This window comes from Trachurus japonicus, chromosome 21 (genome assembly GCF_045865225.1).
Source record: "Trachurus japonicus isolate A0001 chromosome 21, Traja_1.0".
Lineage (NCBI taxonomy): Eukaryota > Metazoa > Chordata > Actinopteri > Carangiformes > Carangidae > Trachurus > Trachurus japonicus.
In genome coordinates, this window is record NC_140927.1 from 24,820,435 (window position 1) to 24,843,011 (window position 22,577).

The 22,577-nt window shown below is 44.1% G+C and overlaps 1 protein-coding gene across 4 annotated transcripts in view; it reads right to left on the reverse strand.

Annotated features, from left to right (window-relative positions):
* The window catches only part of arhgef49 (Rho guanine nucleotide exchange factor 49), a 66,741-nt gene that overhangs the window by 14,849 nt on the left and 29,315 nt on the right, over positions 1–22,577 (reverse strand). For all 4 annotated transcript variants that reach the window (XM_085764342.1, XM_085764341.1, XM_085764340.1 and 1 more), the window contains 3 exons: positions 8,848–8,998; positions 1,716–2,394; positions 50–1,091 (listed from right to left, as the gene is read on the reverse strand). In XM_085764342.1, the coding sequence (XP_085620468.1) occupies positions 50–1,091; positions 1,716–2,334 (1,661 nt within the window). In that variant the 5' untranslated portion in view covers positions 2,335–2,394; positions 8,848–8,998. The remainder of the gene's footprint in view (positions 1–49; positions 1,092–1,715; positions 2,395–8,847; positions 8,999–22,577) is intronic.

Consider the following 22,577-nt stretch of genomic DNA (forward strand, 5'->3'; position numbering starts at 1 on the left):
ATTCATTCAATAAACACATAAACACAAACACTCCCCGTCCCAGCCTTACCTCTTCTTGATGAGGTCCAGTGCGGAGCCGATGAGTCCGTCCTTCATCTTGTAAATCTTGGCTCCGTAGCTGGACAGGTCCGTCCCCTCCAGAAGGAGCGCCGGGCAGCAGCTGGAGGGCCGTTCCCAGTTCTCCCTGCTGGGCGGGAAAGGAACCGACCCAGCTGGTTCCAGGCTGCTCCTCCTCCGCCTGCTGCTGCCGCTCCCGCTCCCGCTCCCGTCCTCTCCCCCCGCAGCGAGCAGCGCCTTCTCCTGGGCCGAGCTGGCCACCAGGGGCTGCAGGGGCGAGCGCGGCGACGGGCCGGTGCGGATGGGAGAGTAGGTGCTGTGTACGGAGGTGGAGGAGGAGGTGGGGTCTTCGGTGATGGAGGAGGGGGTCATGGTCTGCAGGCCTTCGTCGCTGGTGCCCGTCCTGTCACCTGTGCTCTTGTCTCCGTCCACGTCCTCAGGATCTCCTCCTCCTCCTCCTCCACACCCAGACAGAGGGAGGAGGTGATGAGAGGTGGGCTTCTCGCTCGCTGACCCTCCCGCCTCCTTCACATCAGGTTTTCCAGACGCCACAGAACCAGCTGTGGACTCTCTGCTCTGCTCCCCCTCCTTCTGCCTCATCCTCTTGAACTCCTCGAACGTCGGGATATGCAGGCGTCCCACAGGAGGTCTGCGGCACTCGGACGCGCAGTCTGCTGCTCCGTTCCTGTTTCCTGCGATGTTGTCTGTGGTGCAGGCTGTTTTAACCGCTTTCGGGATGGTCGGGGAGCCGTGGAGAGTCAGGTTGGGGCTGCTGTTCTGCCGCCGCAGCTGCAAGCGCCTCAGGACCTCCTGCTTGATCTCCTCGGGGCTGGTGATGCGCGGCGATGTCGTGCACGGCGACCTGGAGCCGGCACCTGTCGAACTCACGTGATGCACTCCCTCCCTTTCGACGGGCGCGGCGCTCGGGTTCACCTGAGGCCGCAGTGGGAGGGGCTTCAGAGGCTCAACCGCTGACCGTGCGCTCTGGAGGCGGAGCTTCTCCCTCAGGCCTTTCCTTGCGTCCCATTCGTCGACTCCACCTGGAAGTGTTAGTAAAGCAGAGATTAAGTGTGTAATTTGGGGAAAGGCTAATCAATTGTGGCAAGAGAGGTGGGGATAGAGAGGACAAAGGGAGACATCTTTATCAAGTTCAGAGGGGGGTTAGAGGTGTGAGGATGGGCAGTGGGTGCAGGAGAGAGGATGTTGTGTTGTCAAGGTTAAGGCTGGGGCATAGTGCGCTGAATAAAACATTGAAAGTAATGGGGAGGCATCAGACAGGTTTATGTGAAGGGTGTCAGGAGGAGGAGTCAGTGGAGCATGTGGTTCTGAGGTGTAGAAGGTCTGAGAGGCAGAGGGAGGTGATGAAGAGCAGGATCAGGGAGTTAGGGGTGCAGGAAATCATGCTAAAAGGATTAGTGAGTGAGAGGGCACAGGTTAGAGTTTTGTTATGTTATTTAAAGGAAACAGGGGTGTTTTATAGAATTTGATGGATAGGCGGGAATAGAAGGTACTGTAGGGTATTGATGACAGCTGTAGGGAGTGCAGGATGAGGGTGTTTTTTTTTGTATATATTTATCCTATTTATTTTTCTATGTATGTATGATATGGGGTAGAATGTAAGTCTTGTCTGGCGAGAAGAAGAAGAAGAAGAAGAAGACCCCCACCTGGAAACAGCAGCTGGGGGAAGAGCGGGAGGTCCTTCCTGGGCACGCCATGTCGAGGGTAAAAGGCCAGGCTTTCGGGGTTGGGTACAGATCCATCCGGGGGTCCGTCGTACCAGTGGCTGGTGGATGTGTAGCGCAGAATAAACTCACTGTCCACGCTCCTGTAGGGGAACGCACACAGGCCTGAGTCCGCCACCGCGTTCCAGTTCAGGTTCTCCATACTCCTGTAAGGCCTGCTGCTGCCGTTGCCGCCGTTGGTGTGGCCACAGGAGCCCGGGGCCATCCCATAATGCCCCGGCCCCACGCCCAGAGGGCCCTGCCTGCCGGAGCAGTACCTCAGCCCCAGGTTGGTGAGCAGAGTGCTGCTGTTACACCGGGCCATGAGGGGGTAGTGCGGCCCGTGGAGGCCCGGGTAGTGGGGGACGCCGGGTCTGTGTCGGGGGAAGGGGGACAGAGGGTCGGGGGACGGGGGGAGGTTGGCGATGCAGGGCTCCATGTCTATCTCGAGGTCGAGGGGAGAGGCGCAGCCAGCGGGAGAGCCGGCGGAGGCTGCGGCGGCGGAGGAGGTGGTGGAGGGGTAGTCACATGGCGGAGGAGGCTTTACGTCTGGCATGGCTGCAGGCGGAGCGAGCAGCACTCGGACACACAGTCAGCAGCTACGGAGATCTGCAGCCTGCGAAGGGAAGATCACACATGTAAAGACGACACAGTATCAGTATGCACAGAGAAAACCATGTAAGCTTTAAAAGGATAGTTCAACATTTTGGCACATTGGCCCATTGCTATAATCCCTATAGTCATAGCAGTAGGTTCGTTACCTTTAATTGTCGGTGCAAGCTATTTTTAGAACGGCGGAGCAGAGCCGTGAGCTGCTCAGAGCTACGCTACGGAGTCTCATGGGATTTCTTGGTTTCCCTCATCAAACTCATCAAATACACAATCCAACAACTCCAAAACGCTCTGGTGGACAAGTTGTGACCTGCACATCCACCACGTTACCAGACAGAGTTGTTTTAGAGGTAAATTCATGCAAAACTGCAGATGCACGTTCCCTTCAGGAGCAGTTTTTCATCAAGCAGTCTCTGCATTTCCCTCTAAAACAACTCTGTCTGGTAACGTTGTGTTATTATCTCATAGCGTGGTGAATGTGCAGGTCACAACTTGTCCACCAGAGCGTTGTGGAGTTGTTGGATTGTGTATTTGATTGAGTTTGATGAGGGAAACCAAGAAATCCCATAATGAGCCTCCGTAGTGTAGCTCTGAGCAGCTCGCGGCTCTGCTCCGCCGTTCTAAAAACAGCTTGCACCGACAATTAAAGGTAGCGAACCTACTGCTATGACTATAGGGATTATGGCAATGGGCCAACTTGCCAAAATGTTGAACTATCCCTTTAAATATGTCTGAAATAATATCACAATACATATTAACTTTCACATCTCAAACCCTCTTATTCTGAAAGGACGACACCACTGATTCTACAAGTTTTAGCCAGTTCACCACAGATCACTTCACATGAATTCTCATACGGTGTCAAAAATTTATAGCCGACTGCAAAATTGTGCTTATTGAGCTGTGAAATTGATCATCCTCAACTATTAAGTCTGCTTTTACTGTAGTGAGTATTACACAGTTCACTGAGATGGATTACATCGCTCCAAAAGCCTTGATCTGCTTGTATAAGTGACATTTTATAACATTGAAGCTGCATCGTTTGATCGAACGGAAACTTTTCAGATTTATTTGCGCATCATTTTATGGGGAACATTAACACACACTGATAGATGCTGTCTGTGTTTGGCAACTGTGAAAACGTCTCTATTCACATTGAATTTTAATTTTTTTCTTTTACTTTGGCTGCTGCAAAACTTGGTTCATTCAAAGTTTAGTAACTCAGTCAATCTGATCCTGAATCTTAAAGCTGATTTTAAGTTTCAGATGAAAAACAAAACAAAATGATGATTTTTCATGGAATCAGATTTTGATGATTTGAACATTTAAAGTTACTGTTTTACAAAATCCTGTTTTATTTAAGTAACGTCTTTGTTTTCTTACTCAAAACTTTGTTTATTCACCTTTTGAACAGGACAAACATTTAAACAAAAGTCATCTCTTATCAGAGTCTCTGTTGAACTAAAAAATAAAACTTAGTCTTAAATATAACTTTGATATCATAATTAGATTGAGTTATTTTCAATCAACTGGATAATAAATACAGATTTATAAACCAAATTAAGTTTTAAACAAATCGCAATTTGAAAAGTTATTATATTACATGTATTAGACCCAAACCTTGAATTAGACCCAAACCTCCGTATGTCATTTTGTGCACATTTGTCATATCATGATATAGATTAAACAAAAAGTTATACTATATAATATGGCAATACTGCTTGACTCTGTAATGACCAGTGTTGAACTTAAACCTGTGAACACACAGCTCAGGTTGTTTATCTCTGGATCCAGAGCTCAGACTATCAGTCAGATGTCTTCAGTCACAGTCCACTCATATTATATCTAAGTGCTGTGAATCTCCAGCTGTGGACACAGAGACAGTGTCTCTGAAGCCTGATTCCTTCTCCAGAATAATCACATTCATTTGATATAAATGGCTCCCTGTCTACCCCCCCTCAGGCTTCTCCTGCTTTCTTCTTTCTCCGCAGCAAGAATAATAATAGGGGGATTATTGCCCTGCTTGTCGGGCTATTAAAACATGAGATTGAGAGACAGATACAGAGACAGACAGACGAAAAGAAAGAGACAGAGTAGGAGAAGGAGATAGAGATGTGGAGAGAGCTGGAAAAAGAGACAAAGATGAGACAGAGAAGGAGGAAATGAGCGTGGCGCTGAGAGAAGGGCGGTAAGCTGAGGCGACAGTAATGAAGATAACTGCTCGGCTGTCCGCTGGCGGCTGCCTCTGCTCTTTCCTTGTGACTAATCAGACGGCAGTTGTAGATTAACCAGGAGCCCAGACAGAGAGAGGGAGAGAGGGAGAGAGGGAGAGAGAGGGAGAGAGGGAGAGCTGGCAAAATAGTACAAGGTGTACAGCATCTCTCTCTCTCTCTATAATGAGTACAAATAGCATGTCGACGGGCCAACCCAAACATCCATCATCCGTATCTTATATTTTGTCTGCATCAAGGCTTCAGCTGTGATTATGACTGTGATTATGAAACAGGGACTCAGAGGGCTCATCCCCGACGCATTAGGTGAATAATAAAACCCAAATCATCTTTAGACTCCAACGCTGCCTAATGCCAGAGCACGAACAGGCAGCGGCGGCTTCGTAGAGTAATAGATCAATCTCCATTCCTCACATGCTGGAGGTGTAAAGCGAGGCTGTGATAGCAGTTAGTCGGTAACCTCCTCCGTAACGAGCACAGGCAGGTTTCCCTCTAATCTCATTTGCTGGCTGTTTATTAAATGAATACAGCTCCGAAACCAAAAAAAAGAAACCCAAGGACGTCAATCTGTCGCTGTAAAATGAATCCTTCCAGCTGCCAGGACGCTTGGTGGCTGTCAGAGGAAGTTCATTCACAAAGACGGAGAAACTGTTTTTCTAACTTTTATATTCAAGGACAAAGCAACAGATGTTTTGTATTTTTTGTCATTATAAAGAGCAAAATCAACAACAAATTGATTCTGCTACATTTTATCTTCATCTCTGATGAGCTCCATGTTCTCTGAACCCTGTGGACTTACTATCAAATACTATATTATTGCATAAGCATCATTAAGCTACATCACTGGATGACTGCTCTTGCATGAACAGACACTGTTTTGCAGAGATATTTTTGTTTTGTTTGTAACAAATGTGCTTGAGGCTGAAGACAATGTAGAGAAAACAAGACAGGCCTAACTAAAGCTTTTGTAAAAAATGTGGTTAAGTTTAGTTTATTCAATGTATTTGTCATGGACCTAATACTAAAGAGCACTGATCTCACTCAGATAAGAAGCTTTGCACCAGATTATAGCAATTTGCTCATTTCCATCTGGTCGTGTAGCTTGTTGATTACCTTGTAGGCAGCTTGATCCTTTACTCTTTTTTTTTTTTTTTTTTTTTTGGCATTGTTGCATCATATTAGTCATACATTCACTGGGCATTTTACTGGAAAAAGCAGTGGATCACTGAATTTACGGAGATTCATCCTGAAAGGGACGTGACTGTGAGGACCAAATTAACTCAATAATAGTTAGTAGGTTAGTATTTCACTAAAATACAAAGAAACAAACATGTCATCCAGGTCAGTGGTGTTTGTCCTCTGGGGATGAAAGTCTGCACGAAACAACCACCAGTGCCGTCCTGCCTGGGAGCAACAGAGCAGTGCGTGCGTGCTAACATGCAACATTCGACCACAACAATATAAACACATGAGCAAAGCAAAAAAACTGTGAGGAAAAACAAATGTATATCACCTCATATATCAACTTATCACCTTGTTTTCTCTCAGTGCCGAAGACCCTGTGAGGTCAAAACCAACCAGCGTTCAACCATTATTACATCTGACTAAATAATGGCTTTTAATTTGCCCTCTCTCTTTGTTCCGTGTTTTAATTTTCATTTCTCTAATGGGTTTTCCTGTTATTGTGTTTGTGAGATACAAATATCTATGTGTGTGAGTGTGTATATTTGTGTCTGTGTGTGTGTGTGTGTGTGAGAGAGACAGACACAATGTGCGTGTGTGTGTGTGCATAGTTGAGATAGAAGAAAAAGTGCTGACATGTGGAATTTGGGCTTAATTAGCATGAGCATGTGTGTCTGAATAGCATGCAGCTTGGTGCTCAGCATGCCTCTCTCTCTCTCTCCCTCTCTCTCTCTCTGTGGTTGAATTACTGCCAGTATAAAGGCTCGCTGGAGGTCTGCGCTCTCCCTGCTCCCTCTTGTCACTGGAGCTAACTGTGGAATAACTCATCCCCAGCAGCAGGACAGTAAATCAGCCACCAGGTCTCAGCATGCACAGGGAGGAGGAGGGGAGGGGGGGGGGGGTTTCTCCAAATATGATGGCAGAGTGCGTGAAGAGGGCAGCTTCAAAAACGAGCCTGTAAATCATTTAGGTGATGGGATTCACTGTCAGTGTCTGCATTATTCAACACACTGACAAAAAAGAAAATATCCATCCTAACAGGTTATTTTGTGTATTATTGAGCCGACTCCGTTTCCTACTGGGCCTTATACTCTCCACTGACAGGAGATGTTAAATGCTGCATGTTAATGCTATGTAATGACATTTTAGGGCGATAAAGTGCTTCTAATGTCACTGTGCGTAAAGCCAGATCTGCAAAGAAGGCCAGGACCGGCCTGCGCGGGGCCCTGGCCTCCAGCCCACTCAACACATGTGTGATGAAGTGGAACGCTGCCTGGGAGCCGAGAGCCTTATCAGCCAACATCAGCGTGGGACCTCTCTAATGCTCTGGTGACAAAATCCCTGTAGCCATGGGTCCAAAATCTGCTGGATTAAAGCCCATAGCCTTTGGCATCCACACACTCTGCCCAGGTGTCCACATACTTTTTGACCATTTTGCTCACTTTTAAAGATCTCGTTCTTAATAGTTACACCCAGGTTTCTGGAGCTTTAGTGTCTTCCCTCATTTGTCACTTTGGATCAAAGCTTTCGCCAAATGAGGTCATGTTATATCACAAAAATGTAAAAAGGCACCGATGATGTAAGTTTCACATCGTCACAGTCCAATGACGAGTTTCATTAAGCTGATTCCAGTCCAGTAACCTGTCTCATTTTCAAGGCAATGATGCAGATTTTTTGAGAGTAACCTCACACACAGTCCACTGAGAGTTTGATGATTATGGCTCAGTCATATAAAAACACCATGGAGTGACCTTTATCTCTCTCTCTCCAGGGCTCGTTAGACCAAAACCACTTCACTGACTGAACTAATTAAGTCTCAGGACTTGGCATGATACACTTTGCAAATGGTAATCAATATAGATGAGTTTGTCAGTGCTTAAAGGGATAGTTCAACATTTTGGCAAATTAGCCCACTGCCATAATCCCTGTAGTTTTAGGAGTAGGTTCGTTACCTTTAATTGTCGGTGCAAGCTATTTTTAGAACGGCAGAGCAGAGCCGCGAGCTGCTCAGAGCTACGCTACGGAGGCTAATGGGATTTCTTGGTTTCCCTCGTCAAACTCATCAAATACACAATCCAACAACTCCACAACGCTCTCATGGACAAGTTGTGACCTGCACATTCACCACGCTATGAGATAATAACAGAACGTTACGTTTTCGAGGTAAATTCATGCAAAACCGCTAATACACGTTCCCGCCGGGTGCGATTTTTCATCAAGCAGTCTCTGCATTTGCCTCTAAAACAACTCTGTCTCCCAACGTTGTGTTATTATCTCATAGCGTGGTGAATGTGCAGCTCACAAATTGTCCACCAGAGCGTTTTGGAGTTGTTGGATTGTGTATTTGATGAGTTTGATGAGGGAAACCAAGAAATCCCATTAGCCTCCGTAGCGTAGCTCTGAGCAGCTCACGGCTCTGCGCCACCGTTCTAAAAATAGCTTGCACCGACGATTAAAGGTAACAAACCTACTGCTATGACTATAGGGATTATGGCAATGGGCCAATTTGCCAAAAATATTGAACTATTCCTTTAAACTGCAATAGGAGAGGGATAATCTTTGTTCAGCCAGCTTCACATCCAAAAAGATACAGAGGATGTGATGAGGAGAGACCTTGTTTCATTTTAGGAAGCCAAAGGATGATAGTCACAGTGAAGACGACGTTGAACTGTTCATTATGAAACATCTGTATGATTCAATCTTTTGCTCTTCTACCTGAACTTCAGTGTAGAATATGAAACCAACAAACTTTCAAAACAAGTTGGATGAATTTTTGATGAAGATTAAGTTTGTGGGTCTGTTGTTTAGATACGATTCGTTATAGTATCTGTCTGTGCAACCTGTTCCTGTGTATCTGTATTTCTGTGAGTCAGTATCTGGGTTTTCGCTGTCGGCACAGCTGCCTCCCTCCTCTCAGACTGGGAAGAGGTTATCTAACAGCGAGCATCGTGTTGCAGGGATCAGGTTTTGGAAACAAATCCTCCTGTTGCAGCCAGCAGTTCCTGCAGCTGCTGGCAGCGCACCGTCTCATCTTCTAAACTTACCCCATTTTAATCAAGCCTTTACTCTGTGTCTATCCTCCTACAGGTCATTGGCTCCGATCCCAAAGTGCCCGGCTCCCTCCTCTCAGTCTCCCCCTCCTGTGCAGCGATCTGTCTGGAGCTTCCACCACAGCCAGACAGACATAGCCCGGAGCTACAAGTGGAGAGAGAGAGAGAGAAAGAAGCATATCAATCAATGAGATGCATTTTACACACATAATAACAAAGTACCATGGAGGAGAGGATGGTTCTGCCAAGTGCTGCTGCTGCTGCTGCTGCTGCTTTTAACTCTACTAGACGGAGCAACAGAGACTTGAGGCTTGAATAGCAGATGTATCTTAATACTGTAAAACAAACCGTGTCCTCTTCTCCAAGATTCAATTAGATGTTGAGTCAATTACATAATTAGTGTTTCTCTGTCGGGAGGGAGCAGCAGATTACACACAGCAAGCCAAGAGTTTGTGTGTGTGTATATATATATATATATACATATATATATAAATAGTGTGTGTGTGTGTGTGTGTGTGTGTGTGTGTGTGTGTGTGTGTGTGTGTGTGTGTGTGTGTGTGTGTGTGTGTGTGCATGTGTCAGTCATAGGTTGAGTTCCTGGAAAACAGTCTGAGGATAATTATGTAATGTTATATATCCAAGATTCACATTAAGAACCTAATTAAGATGTTTCATCAACAGTTGTGGGTACGAAAGAAGATAAATGTTAGCGATGCCCACGCAGAGATCACAGGAGAGAAACTATATAAGTTGTCAACTATATATATTATAAATCAAATGAACGACAATAATAAACTATTAAAACTAACCAAATAAAATAACTAAACTCATAAAAAGTAGTTACATTAATGTAATTTAATTCTGTAAAACCTAATGTTTGAACCAAATAAAAAACTAATAAAACATGAAATAAAAACGTCAAACATCCATCTTAACAATAAAATTAAATTTAGTTTACTGAAACCATTATTGAATCATTTTATATTCATTAAATAAATCAATTCATTGTTGCTGCTTGCGAATAAACTGCAATAAAACTGGAATGGACTTCTGTAGAGCTCAGACCAAACATTTCCTTCCATCAGATCCAGATTATTGTTTAGATTTGCACATTATTTCTCACACAATTTGTCAAAAATCTTTCATTGTGTTCCTCAGTTTCCCATCCCTTCAACAAGTTTGGTGCAAAACAGTTCAGTATGTTTTACGTAATCCTGCTTGCAAACAAACAAACAAACAAACAAACAAACCAGAAGAGCTGTCAGAGAGCGCAAAACCATTGTCTAAGGCCGACATCAACACACAACAGACATCAGAGGAAGAAAAAATCCAATTTATAGTAAATAATCTGAATCTGCTCTAAACTTTAATGGGTTCTTCCTCCCTGGCCCGTGTCCCATCACTCCATCAAGTTCAGTGGAAATCAAACAGACACAGGAGAAATAGATAAACTCTGAGGTAACAAACAAACAAAAATCACCATATGCACACGTCTCATACACAGCAAATATGTTCATAAAAACTTTTCACCATGAATATATTATGGAGCACAGGATATTAGAATTCAACTGTGAGCTGCAGACTAAGAAACAATCTCTCTCTCCAGACAATAAAAGCATAAATGGGACAAATGACACAAATTCCAGACATATTTACACAGCAGACATGAATGTAATGTAGGCCGGCACACATTCACACAAAAGACACTGAACTGTGCATCACAGCAGCAGCAGCAGCAGCAGCAGCAGCAGCTTCAATCAAAGACACGGCTCAGACAGGGAAACACTGTTCTGCAGGAACGAGTGACGAACAATCAGTTCACAAAGGAACAAAACTAAACAAAACTAAACAAAAAGGAAGCGTCCCCCAACCTCGTCTGCATCCACCACTTCTACACCGTCAGCCCCTCGATGAGAGAAGCCACCAAGTGTTGTCATTCAAAGCCTCGTGGTCATGTGATTTCTGACGTTAATACCCCCCCCCCCTCCCCTCCTCCCCCCTATGGGATGGGATGGAGTTGCTGTGGCTGCGTCAACCAAAAGCTTTGACAAGTGGCTGTCACTGCGAGATGAGCCCCTCCAGCAGCACCACCCGCCTCCATCCCAGGAGTGCTGGATGACCGACAGCCCCCCCCCCCCAACAGACACCACCACCCCCTCAGCGTCCCATCAGGCTTCTGCTCGTCCTCTGCAAAAAATGAACCAATTCACTTGTTTATCGCCACAGATGTGTCGATTTAAAGCAGATTTGATGATTTCCTCGTCACTTCTGTGTTTCCAGCTGAACTTTGTTCCCTCCTCCTCCTCCCTCGCTCGGTATAGCCTCGCTGTGACAATCCCACTGAAACTGATGGGCTTTTCAGAGAAAGGGGGGAGATGAGGAATTTGTTATCGGCACCGACTGAAGTGACCCATTTATTTATTTATTTATCCATTTTATTTATTTATTTATTTCCCCACTCCTTTTTATCCAGCAAGCCTTTTAAATCACTGAGCCTATTCCCTGCCGTTCCGGCCCGTTTCATTCATCCTCTCTTCACGGGCGCTTCTGAACCTCCTAAAGAAGTGTTTCTGAGCAGACTGTGCAGGCATGTCTTATTACTGCTGTGTGCGTGCTGTGGACTGAATATCTTTTGGACTTCATGCAGTGGCAGAAGAGGTGATAACGAAACACAAATAGGAATTTTAAATACACGATATGTGTGTGTCAAATGTTTTAAATACGATAAGAAACATTTACTGAGCTGTTAGAAGAGTCACTGCAGAGCGTCAACAACATGAAAAATGTGCCAAAAAAATGTGTTGCCAGTGAATGAGCTGCACATGTGTAACAGGTTGCCAGGATTCATCCAAACGAATTTAATCATGTGGTGAAATTGAGCAGGTTGTAACAGTGAGATTTGGTCGGTGTGGGTTCACTGCCTCAGTCCACAGAGAAATGCACACAGTCTGTATTCACAAAGCCTTATAGGACTCATTTTCTCCTAAATCTGCTGTATCCACAGTCAGCCAATCAGAAGTCAGGCTCAGAGTGTGCTCTCATCTGATTGGCTGATACCAACCTGTTGTAAGCTCCAGAGAGAAGCTGAGAGAGGAGATGTAAAACTACACAGAAGACGATGAAACCACAAATATATCTTCTCATGGATCAACATTTCAAATAACACACAGGAAATGTGTTAAATATGAGATTTTTAAATGCCACCACAACCAACAGGCCAGGGTAACTTTAACCAACCAATATAAACAACCTTTATTTGGTCCAAACTAGATGATCAAACTCTTCTCCTAAACACTGTTGTTCACCGATGAACAGGTGAATAACGCCGCCGGATCGCTAGTTGGCATCGTTTATGGTCGGAACTACGACGGTATCTGATCGTCTTCCAACCTCCGACTTTCAATCTTGACCAATGAAAACATTCTTGGCAAATGTTTTTTCCAGAGAGGTCGCTCGTTTCGGTACTCGTGCCGTCCAGGTAGGGTGGAGGCGGGGGGGGGCAAAGTATCTCCTCCTTTCTTCAAACTGCAGCTACAAGTTGAATCAAGTTCAACCTCCATTAAACCAGGAGACAGAGGGCCAGAGTGGCAGCCTCCCTCTCTCCCCCTGTCACTGCCACCACCATCATGTTTACAGCACAGGAAACAACCACTCACTGTCTGACAGTTTTATATAGTGTTGTATAAGACTGTATTGTGTTGTTCTGTATACTCATTCAGCTTCATGTGTGTAGGTGGACAAAACACTGTAAACACTGAACAGTACAACCAACCAGTCCAATACTTCTCTGGTATAACATCAACAGAAGATGAACAAGAGATGCTGTAAAATCTACTGCAGAATAATAAAATATATCATTTTCAAAACAGATATTTGAATTTCCAGTAGTACAGTAGGTGTGGTGTCTGTTTGAGGCCTCAGCACGACTCTGTCAGGTGCTGCAGGTTAACGATACCTGAACATTCGTCCATAACCGACATGGCATGAAAACATTCAGCTCCTTCCAAAGTGTGTCGTGTCTCTGCAGGCGTCTGAATCTGCAGCTCTCTGCTGTGAGACCCAAAGCCAAGCTAACGTTAGCACAGCTGGAGGAAACAGCAGGAGTGTGACCGACTCGCCAGACCTCACGCCGAGGCCGAGACGGGAGAGACGCTTGCACCGAGGCTCCATCCACACACCGAATAAAAACATTTAAATTACTGTAGTCTTTTTTTGTTTTTTGTTTTGTTTTTTTTACCTGTGTTGCTCTGTCCACTGACTTGACAAAAACGTGTTTTAAAAAACAGTCTCTGGGGTTGGTTAGATGTGAAAATGCCCGCTTTGCACTTCAGCGTGGGAGCGAGGGGCTTTTGGAAAACAATGACATAAGCCTGCTCAGTCATGGCCCAGTGCTGCGTGGTTGTAAAAAGAACAACACAACTTTTACAAGCTCTTTAATTTGAACGTGTTTGTTGGGCTCATTTTAAATCAGGTGCACAACTGAGTCAGATCATAAAAGCAGCTGTCGAGTAAGTAACTAATAAAAACCTTTGAGCACGGACCAATAAATCACATCAGGGTTATTTAATGCAGAAGTGCTGAAGTCAAAGGAACAGCCTCATGGTGCTACTACTACTACAAACGTGTGGGTGTGTGCATGAGCTTGAGTGCACACACACACACACATATATCAGCGTGTGGTAGAAAATGGCAGACTGCTGGTTTCCACGCTGCGCCCCGGCGTGCAGCCCGGCCTCAAACACGGCTCCAACACCAGCAGCTGCTGAGGCATTTCACATTGCTCAGCAGCAGCAGCAGCAGCAGCAGCAGCAGCAGCAGCAGCAGCAGCAGCAGCAGCAGCAGCAGCAGCAGGTCTGTGGACGCCAGCGAACACCGAGCCACAGCCGGTCGGTTTCTCTTTTATGAGCCTCTGAACTGAAGCCACAGCAACAAACAGCGACCCACACTGAGGCCGAGGGAGCAGAGTGCGAGAGCATGGAGGAGGCGGTACAGTAGGTCACGGTTAACGTCAAATGCAAAAGAAGCCCCATCATTATCTCTGCCTGTAGTCAAATGTCACACAGTTTCATTTGAATAACATTTAGCTAACACTTGGAGCTTGTCAACAGGAAACAATTCAAACACTTATAACCTGTTAAACTGAGTCTGTCTGATGAAATTCCCCTGAAAGTTCCCTCACACCACAGAAACTTTCCAAAAATCCACTGTTTTTCTGTTGTTCAGCATTTTCTCCCTCACATGGCCCATAAGCACACTGACACCAGCAGAGCCTCAGAGGCTGGAGACAGTACAGAAGAAGCATATTGAGATATATTTTTGGCGAATGAGCAGCAGTCTGGAGCCTCCTGATGGAGCCGAAGAGGTAAATTAATGAGGTACTTTTAAAAGCTGTCGCTGCAAAGTGCTTCAGTCGGACGACAAAGGAAAAGATGGAGGAGTTTTTATAGATGCTGCATTAGGCTTTTTCGTTTTATTTTAAACTTTGCAATCTCCTCAGTCTGAGTCATTTGTGCCGACATTAAGAAGTTCTTTTTTCATCTGCTGCAAAAATAGCTTCTTAAAATATAACTCAGAGGGATTCACGCTGACCATGTCCATCATTCTCTAAATGAGAACAGCCTTTAACGGCCTCTCCTCTGATTTCCTACTTGTCAGATTTGGACAAAAAAAATTATATTTAGACACATCAAAATCTTTTTAGGCAGCGTCTGGAAAAAAAACAGCTTCACACCAGAAAACCTCACTCACAGTGAAGATTAAGATACAACCAAACACACCTCATCTCAAATATTTGACACAGGTCTCCCACAGTTTTACATCAGTAATCTGTTTGTCTGTTGGCTTACCTGCCGTCTGTTAATCCGGCTCTTTGCATCTTTACGCCTGAGAGAGTCGATCCACATAAAGCCCCGATCCTCAGCTCTGGATCTGAGCTCAGCGTCGGCCTATTGATCGAGATGCTTATCCGCAGCGTCTTACATAAGAAGACCTGACCGCCATTATCATTATAGATTCCTGCTTGCCGGCAGGATTTCTAACAGGAAGGAGTTTCCTCCTTTACCGTAACATCATTGTTCTCCTGCAACTTAGATTTAACACACAGAATATAAGGCTTAAACCTGCTGTCATTGGTTTATATGGTGCATAAATACCAATAATGACTGTGGCCTTCAGCTAAAAGTTGTACTGGTCAGTTAATACAGTATATAATCAACTGAAAATTAATTGTTATTTATTATGATAAACCAAATGTTTAAGCTCTTTATGAAGCACTTATACTGGTCAGTATCTCAAATTTGGGCACTTGTTTCCTTTTCTTAGTAACAAGCCCAAGACAATAGGGATGGAATTGTTTTCTGCTTGTGAGAAGGTGTGTGTTTGAGTCAGTGAAAAAACCTTTCTGAGACAAACAAACATGTAAACACCTGCCAAAATCCCTCAGACCTGCCTCTGTGGTCGGTGCTAGGTTCCTGTAGGTGTCTCTAGGACCTCATTTTGTCATGATGGCGCACACACACACACACACAAACACACACACACACACACACACACACACACACACACAGTCTGACTCACAAGCTGGTGAAAACAATACCAGCCACAGCCGGTAATGAAAACGGCTGCAGTTGCTGTCTCAGTTTAGACGGACACTAGCAACAACATCTCATCCACTCGAATCAACTCTGTGTCTGAGGCCGGAGAGAGAGAGAGACTCTGTTGCTGTGACACAAACTCAGGTAACAGGAAACTTAGAGACTTAATGAAGTGAAGAGTCTCTCCATCTCCTGTCAGGAGGAGGAGGAGGAGGATGGACAGAGAGCAGCGAGAGGTTAGAGCGCTGGAGGAGGATCAGTGTGGGCTGAACATTAAGTGCTACTAGAGGGATTAGTTTACTAAATGACTGAGATAGATGCAAATTAAGGAGGTGAGGGAGGAAACCAGAGAGGGCTGAGCAGGAGAGGAGAGAGGGAGGGAGGGAGGAGGGAGGAGGCAGCAGAAAGGGGAGTAGAGCAGCACCTGGGTGGGGCAGCGGTACGATCTGAGGGTTTCTGCTCATAATGCTGCAGCCTCAAAGAAAACTCAATGACGCCACATCGGCTCCTACATCAAGGGAGACTGATGATGATGGTACTCGTTTTTTGTATTAACTGGGTTATGTGTGTGAAACCAAGAATTTTCACCACAAAGAAATAACTCAAAATGATCTAAAAAGCTGCAGCTGCAACCTCTCTGAGGTCTGAGATATGTGCATGTGACACAAACCCAAAGCGTTTCACATCAAAATCTACCAAACAATCTCAGATCTTTCTTAATGAGGCCACTTTTTTTCTCACTGTGCAGATCATTTGTCCCAAATGTAGAAAAAAACTGAAAAAACATCCTATAACTGATGTGGATGGGTTGTTCTGCTTGAAATTGGTTTGGTTGATAAAATGGTGCAAAATGTGAGTAGAATAGTGACTAGATATATAATAAAAAATACTTTTTCACACTATTGTGTCCTCAATAGTGTATTGCTCCTTTAACCAGATTGTTAGAGGCCTTTGGCTGCAGCTTTGAGTCTTGTAAGATCTCGAAGAAAAGCACAGATTTACTTTAACATTTAACAAATCCTATTTCTACACCCTATTATTCGAAATATTCATCGACCTCAGAGGGTTTAGCTTCAAGGGGAAGCTCCACTCACATCGCAGTCTGTTTACAGGTCTCGGGGAGTTTCGCTGCATATGTGAGAAACACTGTACAAAGCCTTCGGTGGTTTGAGAGGCAGCTGTGTGACTGAGGCTGATAAACTGCCTCGGGTCAGGAGCTGAGGCTGAAGAATACAAGTTTGGAAAAAAAGGAAAAACAAAATCTGTGGAGCTGTGGAAGTGATTTTACAGTAACACGCCCAAAACCTCCAGCTGAACCCGTCGGCTGATGAGCTTTACTGTGGGTCTTGTAGGCTGTTTTTTTTTTTTTTTTAAACTGATCTGGAGTCTTAAAAAAACTTTAGAAACTCAATGCAAAACTGACAGGAAGTGTGATACATGTGGAAGTGGGCGTTTTAAAACAGAGGTTTTAAAGAGGAACTGCAAGAGGCAAGATTTGCATGTAAACTAAACAGCTTCGGAGTGATTGTGATGGTTAAATGACTTGTTACAGGGAGAATGGAGGCTCTCTGCCTTCCAGCTAGCGTCTCATGGCCAAAAACCGATCTTGCGAGATCAGTGCCTCCGATCCCGTGTCCCAAATCTCGCGAGAAACATGGACTGCTTTACGGCGCTACGACAGAAACACGCCCTGTAATCTTTAATATCTTGTTAACATTAGCCACGTCAGCAGACATCGCTCCATTGATTGCCTTCTTGGTGGCTTTGTTGAAAACAAATGCACATGCTTGAGATGGAGGGAGGAGGGTTAGCGGTGAGTTTTTACTACAGTGAAAATATGCAGTCCGAAACTGTAGGGGGAGCTCTGTAGAGGAAAAAAAGCGACCAAAACAGCGAAAAAAGTTCCCCTTTAAGATTTAAAGCAGAGAGAAAAGGCGGATGTGGGACGCCCTGCTGGATTAGGATAAGGACAAACAAAACAAAAAAATGAGGGCATCCTAATCTGTGTGATTAAATGAAGCAAGCCTTTCCTGTTTTTAAGTGCAACCTCAAACCCTAAATGAATTTACAGTGAGTTTACAATGAGTGTGAGTGAATAGTAAATGCACGAGGACCTGGTGAGTTAAATTCTGAATTATATTAACAGGTTGTAAAATGCAAAAAAGGGAAGAAAAAAAAAACGCTTCTATTTCCACAAACAGACACTGAAGAGTTTCTTCAAAGGCAACGCTCGACATTTCCATTTTTTTCCCTCTAAGACACATTCCCACATGCACACACACATGTACACACACACACACACACACACACACACACACACACACACACACACACACACACACACACACACACACACACACAACACACACACACACACACACACACACACACACACACACACACACACACACACACACACACCTCTCCATGTTTCCCATCAGCCATTGAAATGTGGGTTAATGAGGCACCACCCGGGGGCACTGTCAGCAACACCTTCACTACCAGTCTCATCAGAGGGAGGAGGGGGCAGAGGGGGGGAGACGAGGGAGTGGGTGGGGATCCACGAGACACTGAGCATGGGCAACATCAAAAGGTGCGAGTGTGGAAGAGCGCAGTTAATTATACAGAATGACTGTGGTATGTGTATGAGCTTACAAGTCTCCGGGGAGGCGGATAGAGTTGTACAGCAGAGACGGTTTTTACTACAGCAGCTGAGTGAGCGCACGCAGTGCTCGGCTCCACCAGGGATCCACAGATGGTTATTTTCAGATACACTGTGTAAAAATAAAAATGGACCCATTGTTGGGGAGGTTTTTAAAAAAGAAAGGACAAATTCAGGCAGAAACAAGAGAAGTGGTTGAAAACAAAACAAAGCATCCTCCTCCTCCTCCTCCTCATCATGAGGCCACAGCAGCAGCACAGTGAGGGTCCAGACTCACAGAGCTGCTGCATTAAAGGTCGAAACCAACTCAACTTTGTTTTGCAAATCAAGTCACATCCAATTTTAATTTACTTCATTGGGTTTATATAAAATATACACTGCACCAAACCACATGAGATATCCTCTCCAGGTTTGGATGATGGCATGGTATTGTATCTTATGGTGCCATGATCTGAACAGGGATCATAGTTATACTACATCATGTCTGGATTCTGGGATATTTCGTAAAGTGAAAGTGATTGTTGCCACGCCTTTCCTCCGTGTAAGACAGAACGATACAGGAAATATTTTCTGTTTGAGGCCATAAGGCTTTTTAATAATGATCAATAGTGTGAAATAATTTGTTCTTATCCCAATTAGAGTTTTAATTATTTAAATCTGTTTTATTTAATGGTTGTATTTAATGTTTTTTTTGTGTCTGTCTGTATGAGATGCTGCTGCTGTCACACTACAATTTCCTTTATGGATTAATAAAGTATCTTGTTTTGACTTGACTTGACTGAGCTGTAAAATCCTGTCTCATTAGATTTATCTCAAACTACATCTTACATGTACCTGCAAGTCAGACCTGGATCATATTTCAGTCTCTCATTGCTTCTTGGTGTAGAAGAGTTACTCACAGATATGACTGGCCTAAAATATTCATTGCATTAAAGTTTAAAATCATTATTATAACCTCTGTTTATTTGTTTGTTTCTAATATTATTTCCCCTGTGCATCAGCCTGTCACATGCAAAGCTGGGTCTACTGCATGAGTATATGAATGTAGAAGTTTGTTTGTATATTTGATAGATTTTTTTTCAGTAACTGTTTATTTTTCTGTGTAAACCAGTCAGTAAATAGAATAAATAAACAGTCGACTGCCACCAAAATTAGCCTGGTTGTAAAAATAATATGATAAGAAATGAATTAAAACAATACGAGAAAAAAAAAAGTCTTGGCAAACACTCTGTGAGGAAGGAAATGGATTCAGTGTTTTTGGGGGAGTAACACCATGAATATAAAAGAAGGAAAACTCCACAAGGCACCTTCCAACTCCTCCACAGAAACATGGCGTCCCATCATAATATAATAACTGCGGCGATGCTAATGTGGGGTAAACAGACTGTCGACTGCTGCAGCTGCGTGAAGTCAAATTCCTTTACACAAGGTTAAAAACAACAGTCGCTTTAAAGAGCACCAACAAATCAACCTGCCCTGCTGTGTGTCATTCTCCTCCTCCTTCTCCTCCTTCTCCTCCTTCTCCTTCTTCTTCATCATCTTCTATGGTTCCAGGTCATCCGGGTCTCATTCATATTTCATGTGTCGGGGAGCCAGAAATGTTGCAGATGAATTATACAGGCAGCTGATGACCTGAGAGCAAACACCTTGCTGCTTCTTTTGCATGAGGTTTTCCATGAGCGGCGGCGCAGCAGATGTGCTCGTGTTCGGAGAGGACAAAAGAGGGAGTCTTCTCCGCCGAGGAGCGACGGTTCAAAGGAGGCGATTCATGCAAATGATGACCGGAGCCATCATGTGATATGAGAAGATAAAACGCTCTGGAAAGACCGACGGCTTTGAAGTGACACAAGGAGGAGGGTCTGATGATATTATGCATTTATTATTGTGCTCAACTCGATCAGCTTGTTAGTTTAAATTTTCTTCAAGTTAATTGTTTTTTTTAATGTTTATTTTAGTCACTTATCTTATTCATGTTCGAGTATTTTGCTTTTATGTGCCATATTGTGACTAAGAGAATGGTTTTATTCTGGCCTGTAGTACACTGTGGCTGTCTTACCACCAAGGACTGATTGTCATTCCCAGAAGTTTTGTTTATTCATCAGACGTTTCTTTATTCAAATCATAATTTTGCTAATTTTATACAGTATTTTATTCAAACAATGTTCTTGTGTGAAAATAATGATGCATTCGTCCCATAAAAAACAAAACAGAACAAATAATTCATCTCCCGAAACCATGTTTGAACATCTTGTTAGGAGAGAGCAAATCATTCGTTGATCACATCTCTGATGGAAAAGTCTGCATTTTTTAAAGAATCTTTTCATTTTTGTTTCGAGAGAAAAAAAACTAATGTTTCCTTGTTTCACCTCTCAGTTGTGAGGGTTTGCTTCCAAGTCCTACAGACTGGCAGATTGAATATATTTGTTTTTTGGTTTATTAAGTATATTTTGGGGCTTTTTATTGCCTTTAATCGATAGCACAGTGGAGAGAGAGACAGGAAATGGGGAGGCAGACGCGCAGGAAAGGGCTGCCCGATGCGGGATTTGAACCGGGGCCGCCTGCAGTGAGGACTGTAGCCTCAACATGGGGCGGCAGCTCTACCAAGTGAGCTAAACGCCGCCCATATATTTAGGTTTTATACTGTTGATCAGACAAAACACGAAAATTTAAGAAGACAAACTCACTAAACTAGTAATTGAGAGAATAATCTGGAGAACTGTACTTTTTGTTACATCTGTATGATGGTCAAGTTGAGAGGAATAAAGATGTATCACACACACACACACGTGCACACACACACGCACCGTCTGTGGTCAATACTAGATGCAATCGAAGTCTGCATGTCAGTGGCTCATGTTTAATTGATGAAGCAGCAAGCCATGTAATTATCCTGTGATCACAGAGGAAAACAGGCCTTCATAAAAGAAGGGGAATAATATCAATATCAGTGTGTGTGTGTGTGTGTGTGTGTGTGTTTGTGTGTGTATGAGAGAGAGAGAGAGTGTTTTTCACCCAATCAGCACAGCGGCTCTCTGTCACACCACAGCCAGCCTCTCCTATCGACCAATGGAGGGTTATGGATCTCACACAGCTTGGTGGCTGCATCTATAACAACTGCTACACAGGGCTAACCTTTGGAGCGACAGGTAGATACAGGCTCGCTCCACACACACACACACACACACACAAACACACACACCTTGTAGATGAAACTACAATACATCTCTTTTAACCACCACTATCCTCGCTGCGCCGTGGTGATAACAATCCCATGTGACAGTTTAAAGTTCTTCATCTTCAAACAGGATGTTTGATGAACCAGTTTACGAAGCTGGAGCAGGAGAAGAAATGAAGCGCTCCCCATCATCAGTTCTCATCCGTGCCGTGTGATGAATGAACTGAACAGAGAGACTCATGGCGGAGGGAGAGAAATAGAGTCTGACATATGCAGACAGAATGTGATATAATGAGTAATCTCTACATTTAGCTTTGTGTAGCGCTGCTGCTGGGAGGGAAGCTGCAGCGCACTGCTGGCATTTAACTGACACAGAGAAATAACAAGTGCGTGTTTTCAGCATGAGGCCACTCGCCTGGGGCTGAGCGCTCTGATGCACCGTTTCAAATCAAAAGAACATCCTCCATATTCTTTGTCTCTTAAAGCTTCGGAGAGGCTCTCAGATCAACAACAGGCCGCAAAGAAAAAGCGAGACTCACCACACAGGCTGTCATTCTGGATTTTATTTATCCTCCCACTATTTACATTAATCATTCATTCATCGTCTTCTTCAGTTTTCATCAATGTAGCTTTTCCCATTCTGTTTTCTTCTTCTAAAGATCCTCAAAAATAGAAACGCATGGGTCTCCTGGAGAATTTAACAGTACAGTATATGATATCTTAATTCTCTCAACTTCCAAAACACTAAACACTACAATACCCATGAGCATCAAGAGATATCTCCATTAAAGTTTGACATCATCTCCATCAAACACTGTCCCATTACGCCGCCCTGTAATTGGATGTTTTATGGGGGGTGGCATCGTGGTGCAGTGGTTTGCACCGTCACCTCGCAGCAAACAGGTTTTCAGTTCTCTCTCTGTGCAGTTTGCATGTTCTCCTAGGGTTGCCTGGTTTAGACAAATGTCCCTGAATTGTCTGTGTCTATACATCAGCCCTGTGACAGACAAGGGACCTGTGCTTTGTCCAACTGATGAGGATAAGTGGTATTGATAATGGATGGATGCAAGTTGGGAGTTGTAGTAAACTTTTTGTACCAGTATGTACTGTAGCTACTTTCTGAACTGCTCATATTTTAAATGGATAGTTCAACTATTTTTAGAACGGCCGAGCCGAGCGGCGAGCTGCTCAGAGCTACGCTACGGAGGCTAATGAGATTTCTTGGTTTCCCTCATCAAACTCATCAAATACACAATCCAACAACTCCAAAACGCTCTGGTGGACAAGTTGTGAC